Source organism: Tamandua tetradactyla, chromosome 19, assembly GCF_023851605.1.
Source record: "Tamandua tetradactyla isolate mTamTet1 chromosome 19, mTamTet1.pri, whole genome shotgun sequence".
Classification (NCBI taxonomy): domain Eukaryota; kingdom Metazoa; phylum Chordata; class Mammalia; order Pilosa; family Myrmecophagidae; genus Tamandua; species Tamandua tetradactyla.
The window spans coordinates 51,044,448-51,051,717 of NC_135345.1; the positions used below are offsets into that span (position 1 = coordinate 51,044,448).

The 7,270-nt window shown below is 34.7% G+C and overlaps 1 protein-coding gene across 3 annotated transcripts in view; it reads left to right on the forward strand.

The window, feature by feature from the left end:
- Positions 1–4,613, forward strand: part of LOC143663607 (uncharacterized) — a 51,597-nt gene extending 46,984 nt beyond the window's left edge. For all 3 annotated transcript variants that reach the window (XR_013166068.1, XM_077137134.1, XM_077137135.1), the window contains one exon: positions 4,480–4,613. Coding sequence is in view for 2 of the 3 variants with exons in the window: in XM_077137134.1 (XP_076993249.1) it covers positions 4,480–4,516 (37 nt within the window). In the remaining variant the exon portion in view is untranslated. The remainder of the gene's footprint in view (positions 1–4,479) is intronic.
- The last annotated feature ends 2,657 nt before the right edge of the window (positions 4,614–7,270 follow it).

Consider the following 7,270-nt stretch of genomic DNA (forward strand, 5'->3'; position numbering starts at 1 on the left):
GAAAGCTGCAGATATGACTTTAACACAAGTAACCAAAGTTAACATCATGACTACAAACCAACATCACTTAAGTGATGCATACATGAGGCAATGCACTGAGAACACACCATCCCTCCTGCATTATTACTGACCCAAATGCATAACCTGAGCTTAAGCATGAGAGCACATCAGAAAAAATACAAAATCAAGGCATATGCTACAAAGTACTGGCCTATATGCTTCAAAAACATGAAGGTTATCAAAGACAAAGAAAACCTGAGGAATTGTTCTAGATTAAAGAAGACTAAGGAGACATAGCAACTAAAGGCAATATGTGATCTGAGATTAGATTGGATTCCTGAGCCAAAAAATTATTTTTCTTTTGCTTTGCGTAACATCGTTGGAATAATTGGTGATTTTGAACAATTTGACCAAACTTGTTTTTTTTTAAAGAAACCTTTGAATGCAAATTTAGTATAAAATTCTTTAAATAAATACCTGTAGCATACATTCAGAATCAAATTGTAAAAACACTGCAGTCTCATCTTGCCATCTTGAACTGGAGTGATCCAATTAAAAAAGACAATTCTCCACACTTTGTACTCAAGAATTACAAATTGCTCTGACAAAGTAAGATTGAGAGAGAATTTCTATTATATTTAGGCCATGTCTACAGATTCTATAATATGAATTTGGGACATATTGGTATTAGCTGATCTATTCTACTATAAAGTTGAAAAAAGGGGCAAGATGATTAATAAGGCTGTCAGAGCCAAAGGACATTAAGTTTCACAGCCCAGATCAGCTTCCAGAATTGCATTTAGAAACAAAGTAGCAATCAGTCTAGGGCCTTGGCTTTGATGTAATGCATTCTCCTTCCTCTATCATTTAAACTCAGTGGAATTGCTATGAAGATGGGTGTTATGCATCACAGTTTCTTGGATAGTGGTCTTCATAACTTTTATATACTGAAAGCAAGGCTTTTAGCTGTAGTTAAAAGTAAGCTTATTTCTCATTAATCATGTGGCTTGAAGTTGATTACTTGGCTTTTTGAGCCCCAAAGCCTTAATTAGTTAAATGGTTGTATCAAATTCTCCTGTCTTTGAGATTCTTTCCAATTCTAGTTGTAGGTAGCTCAAGTTCTTTAGTCAATAATCAGGTTATTGATTCAGATATCTTTCTTATAAGGTGAAATACAGAACCTATCTTCTTTAAGAGTAAATCCTAATTAACATATTTTATGAAATATTTTAGATACAAACAATATGTAATTAAGAATAGAACAAACATCTATGAACCTACCATCTAGCTAAAACATAGAAAATTACTGTTTGCCACATACCATGTTGACAAAACTCCTTATGTTTGATAAAAGACTTTATTGGCAAGCCTGCAGGGAAAGGAAACATTTCCACATATATTGCTGCTGAAAAAGTAAAAATGGTGTAATTCCTATGAAGAGGAGTTTGGCAATATCCGGCATAAGAGCAGTCTGTATGTCTTGGAATCAAATTGAGGTTTTAGAATAAATTCTCATATCTGTAGCCAACTAATTTTTTTTTAAAAGGGATTTATTTAGTTAAAAAGCCAACTGATTTTTGACAAGGATACCTGGTCCACTCAATAGTGAAAGAATAATATTTTCAACAAATGGTGCCGGGAAAACAGGATAACAAAGGTAAGAGAATAAAGGTGGCCCTGACCTTGCACCATACACAAAAATTAACTCAAAATGGACTAAAGGTATAAACATAAGAGCCCAAACTATGAAACTACTAGAAGGAAAAATAGGGAAGCATCTTCAGGAACTTGTGCTGGTCAATGCACACCAAAAACAATGCACACCAACAAAAGAAAAAAAAAACAGATAAATTGGATCTCAACAAAATTAAAATCTTTTGTGCACGAAAGGACTTTCTCATGAAAGTTAGAAGGCCACCTACCCAATGGGAGAAAATATATGGAAACCATTTATCAGATAAGAATTTAATATCCAGAGTATATAAAGAAGTCCCACAACTCAAAAACCAAAAAGAAAACCCACTTTTTAAATGGATAAAAGAACTTGGATAGACCTGATAATCCCGCTACTAAGTATATATTTCAAAGAATTGAAAGCAGGGACTTGAACAGATATTTTCACACCACTGTTCACAGCAGCAGGTATTCACAATTGCCAAAAGATGGAAGCAACAAAAGTATCCCATCAACCAATGAGTGGATAAATAAAATGGAGTGTATTCATACAATGAAATATGATTCAGGCATAAAAAGCAATGATGCTCTGATTCATGCTACCATATGGATGGATCTTAAAGACATCAAGTTGAGTGAAATAAGCCAGACACAAAAGGACAAATGTATGCTCTCATACATTTCATTTCCAGGTTTCCAGATGCCAGGGTGTGGGTGGGAAATGGGGAGTTAATGCTTAATTGGTACAGCGTTTCTGTTTGCTCTGAAAAGTTTTGGTGATGGATGGTAGTAATGGGAGCACAACATTGTGAATGTATTAACGCCACTGAATTGTGTATTTGAAAGGGGCTAAAATCGGAAACTTTGTGTGTATATATGTTAACAGAATACAAATTTTTTAAAACCATAGAAACATACAACACAGTGAATCCTAATATAAACTTGGACCACACTTAATAGTATAATTACAATAATATTGTCTCATCAATTATAACAAAGTTACCACCATAATGCAAAGTGTTAATAATAGAGAAAATTGTGCATGTGAGTGAGGGTATATGGAAACTCTGTACTTTCTGCATGATTTTTCTGTAAGCCTATAGCTTCTCTTCTTTAAAAAAAATGCTATGAATGTGTATAGTATGCTACTTTTTTTGGTAAGAAAGGGGGCTATAAATATTTGTTGGTGTTATTATTATATTTAAAAAAATAACAATGGAAGGAAAAACCAAAAGTCAATAAATAAATGGTTTCCTGTAGTTGAAGGGAAAAATCAGAGGCAGCGAGCAGGGATGGAAATAGACTTTCCTGAATGAAACCTGTCATATGGTTTTGACTTTGGACCCACATAAATAAGCTTCTTAAATGCCTTTAAAACAAAATTAATTGTAAAATAAAAGAAAAGAACAAAGTAATACCTTAAAGTCTAAAACAAACTGAAACAATGGAACTTAATTGTGTATCAGGTTGTTTGCATGACCAAACAGAGAAGAGTTATTTCAAGTGACTGAGAAACCATTTCGATTTACATTTTTGTGGTATGTATCCTAAAGACTAAAAGAATCACAAAGAAATTTTAACTTGCATCTCGTCATTTTATAGTTAATTACAATACTGGGTTTGCTGTTTTGAAACTGTCATTTAAAAAATGCATATATATATAGTAGGATAACGCTAATCAGTAATAATGTTAACATTATTAAAAACCAGGTTGTTTAGCTTAAGAGAACAAAGACAAAATATAAAATGAAAAAGTAGGTGAAAGTTCTAATCTTTAATTTAAATTGAAAGTATCAATGTAAGTTCATTATTTACTTCTAAAAGATATAGTTATTTCCTAGTTCTGGCCACTGGAAAGGTCTGGAAGTAATAACTTAATAGCAATAAACACCATTAGTGCTCAAATTGCAGTCTGAAAATACCAAGGAACCAGGGCCTTTGGAGAAATGATTGGTTTTAGATCTGAAATACGAAATATATATGATAAACCTCAGACATCTTGTCATGCCTGAAAGCCAGGAGGCTGCTGGGGCTTTGTTGGAAGGGCGCACAAGCCAATCTGAAGAGGCTCCACTGGTCAAAGTTGGTAATAATTGGAGCATCAAAAAAATAACAACACTTGCCAAATGATCCAGTTGAATGAAAGGATCCAGAGAAATGATTCCATAAATAAGAATTTCTAGAAAAATCTGATCTATAGTGACAGAAACCAGATCAGTTGTTGTCTACAGCCATGAATGGGATAGGAGTAGGGCCAACTTCAAAGAGGCACAGGGAACTTTTCGGAATATTGGAAATATTCTATCTCTTGACTGTTGCCTAAACACACACATATATATATTGCAAAACTCATGCAACTGTACACTTCTTAATGGGTACATTTTATTGTATGTTAATTATGCCTCAGTAACATTGTTGTTTTTTTTTAAGAAAAAGGAATCATGATGGCAGTGGATGGAAATCAAATATACAAAAATCCCTGAGTTCTTAATTATTCTTAAAAAAACAACAACACTCTTTGGTCACCAAGTTCCTAGAATCCCAACTCATTATTCTGAAAATGAAAAAAGGGTTATAAAGAAGCATTTATTCTGCTTAGATGGGCCATACCCCAAGGTACCTAGTGTTTGACGAGGGAAAGTTCTTTATAGAAGAATTTCAGTTCATAAATGCAGAAGGAATGATAAAATTAGAAAATTACTATTTTTCAATCTTCTATGAAACAAAGGATTTAATCAATGATCCAATGGTTGCTAAAATCATTAAGGGCAAGGCTGACGAAGAACCTTATTATTTTATCTACAGATGGATCCAGCCAACCACATTTGAATCTACTGATTGACAGCCTGGCAGTATGTGCCTCCTGATGTGATCCAATAGGAAGTATATGGCATCCTGTATGAAGTATCTTTGCCAAAAATAAATAAACATAAATCTAAAACAAGTCTCTAAATCTAAAAATCAGTTTATAGTGAATACCATTCCATAGTCATTAATGATAAAATTTGGTAAGTTTGACTTTAGATGTAGAACAGTGCCAACTCTTACCCCCTGCTGGTAGGAGTGCAAAATTGCCCAATGAGTTCAAATGTGACTACATCTAAACAATAGGGAAAAGACACCTTCTCACCACTAGATGGCACCGATTGCTTTTGAGTAGTTTACTGTATTGTCTTCCATTACAGTTCTGCATTCTCTTATTACTTCTCGTGGATTACTGTACAAAGGGATTTAGCACAGGAGGCTCACCACAGAATTGTAATCCAGATCCAGGAGGCCATATCTGCTGACTGGCTATTCCACCATGTTGGCACTGGTGCCACCTCTGAGACTTCCAGTCTTACCAAGCAACTTAACTTTATTCAGCTCGTTAGCAATGTCTATCTCTAATACTATGCCAATGGTCTGGAGAACGTGTTTGCAATATATTAAGACACTGTTATTTTAAATTATTTAATATAATTTCTGTACTCCATTTAATTTTTTTTTGAGATATTTTAAAGTTATAGAAAATGGTACAAAGATTTCCAGTATAGCTCTCACTCAGGTTCCCCATTTACTAACATTTTGCCATCCTTTCTCTTTGCCTTTCATTCGTTCTCTTAATATGCATTTTATTTTAAGAGTAAGTTGCAGACATGATGGCCTTAAAAAGTTCAGGTACTTTGTATGACCCTCAATTTGGGTTTCTGGTATTTCTTCATGATTAGATTCAAGATATGATTTGGGAAGGCAGGAATATCACAGAAGTGGTGCTATATTCTCCTCAGTGTATTGTACCAGGAGGCACACAATGTCAGTTTGCCCCATTACTGTTAGTATTAAATTTAATTAGTATTAAAAGTAAATTAAACTTTTTTAGTTATTAATTAATAGATATTAATAAGTATTTTGTGGTGAAATAGTTGGGGACTATGTAAACATCCCTTTTCTTATCAAACTTTCACCTACCATCAATTATTGCTGATAACTGATTCAATTTTTAATATGGTTGGTACCAAATGGTGACTTTCTATTTTCATTATTCCTTCTGCATTAGTTGGCATTCTACTGTAAAGTAGACTTACCATTTATTTATTTATAATTTATTTAAATCCATTTGAATTCATTAGTTACTATTATATTCAATTACTAATATTATTTATTTATTTTTCAAAATAAATTGTCCTATGGTTGACCAGTGGGATTCTTCAGGCTGAATCCTGTGTCCTTTAACAGATTCCCAATATGTTTTGTGAGCTTCCCTATTTTTCTGCACAAGAAGATGTAAGAGAGTCATCTTCTACTTTCCTTTGTCCAGCCTTAGAATTGGTCACTTCTCCAATGAATGCTGTTTCCTTTAGTGAGGTATTTAGAAACCAAAATCTGGTTACTTAATGTGCTCATTGTTATAAAAGTGTCATTGCTTCTAGATCCTCTTATCAAACTGAACGAGGAAGTACAACTATATACCTAATCTAGGTTACCATTTGTATCTATATATTAAAAACAACCATGAGTTCACAGCAATACATTTACAATTCTAGTCTTTACCCATGCTACATCTGTACTCCCTTCTGTGACAGTAGAAAGTTGACTCCCATCATCCTGAATTTATTTATATTCTCTCTTAATAACCCATATACAGATCAAGTGAACCATCTCCTTGGCCAACACCACCAACCCAAGTTCACAGGTTACCTCCTCAGATCCCTGGACTTGCAAACCTCTAGGCACATAGTTTAAGTCCCCCTGACTCCAAAGGATCCCCATTCATTTGTGATTCCTCTCTGTCCATCACCATGCACATGTGATCAACCACCAAGCCCTGATTATTGGGCCTCCTCAATAACTGTTCCCTGAACTTGTCACCTTCTCTATATCCCTTCCACCTGATGCAAGGCTGGAAAAACCATACCAACTGCTTGGGGAACTATTGATGTAATGGAGGGAGCTCTTATTTCTTTCTTGGTCTTCTAATGATTTTTGCCTGAAGACCAATTATTAAGGACCTTATTAACCATAGTTAAAAGGCAATGTGTTCCCAGGTTATGTTCTCTCTCTGGAACTTAGTAATTATTCAGAGCACCCAAGAATTGCAAATAAGGAGCTAAGCCTTGGTCCTGGCCCACAAGAGTGGAGAGGGTGATGCCAGGTGGCATAAGGTTCTGATTGAAGGAGGAAGGGAATGGCAGAAGGCTAGAGAACAGCCCCATTAGTTCAGTCTCACTGGCTGGCTCTGTATAGTCGAGTCTCTACCACTCCACCTAAAGGACAAGTCCAAAACATCTTTTGTCTGCTGTTCTGGCAAGTATTAAATTCCACCTTAATAAGCTGCTACCTAATTGCTGAGCCTCTATGGGTAGTTGAGTACAACTCATGTCAAAGTTGCATCCTCCTTTCTAGTAATTTGCCCTAGGAATACAGTTGACTATATACATCCTTAATCACCTTGCAGTTAACAACTTTGCCCTATCACATTAGAGCTGACCAAAGAGAATAGGGTAGGGTGAAAGTGGAAGAAGCATCTTTTTCTCTGATTATAAAAGAAATGGTTACATTTTAGAAAGTTGGGGTAAAAATGAAAAGTAAAATGAAGAAAACAAAAATCATCCAT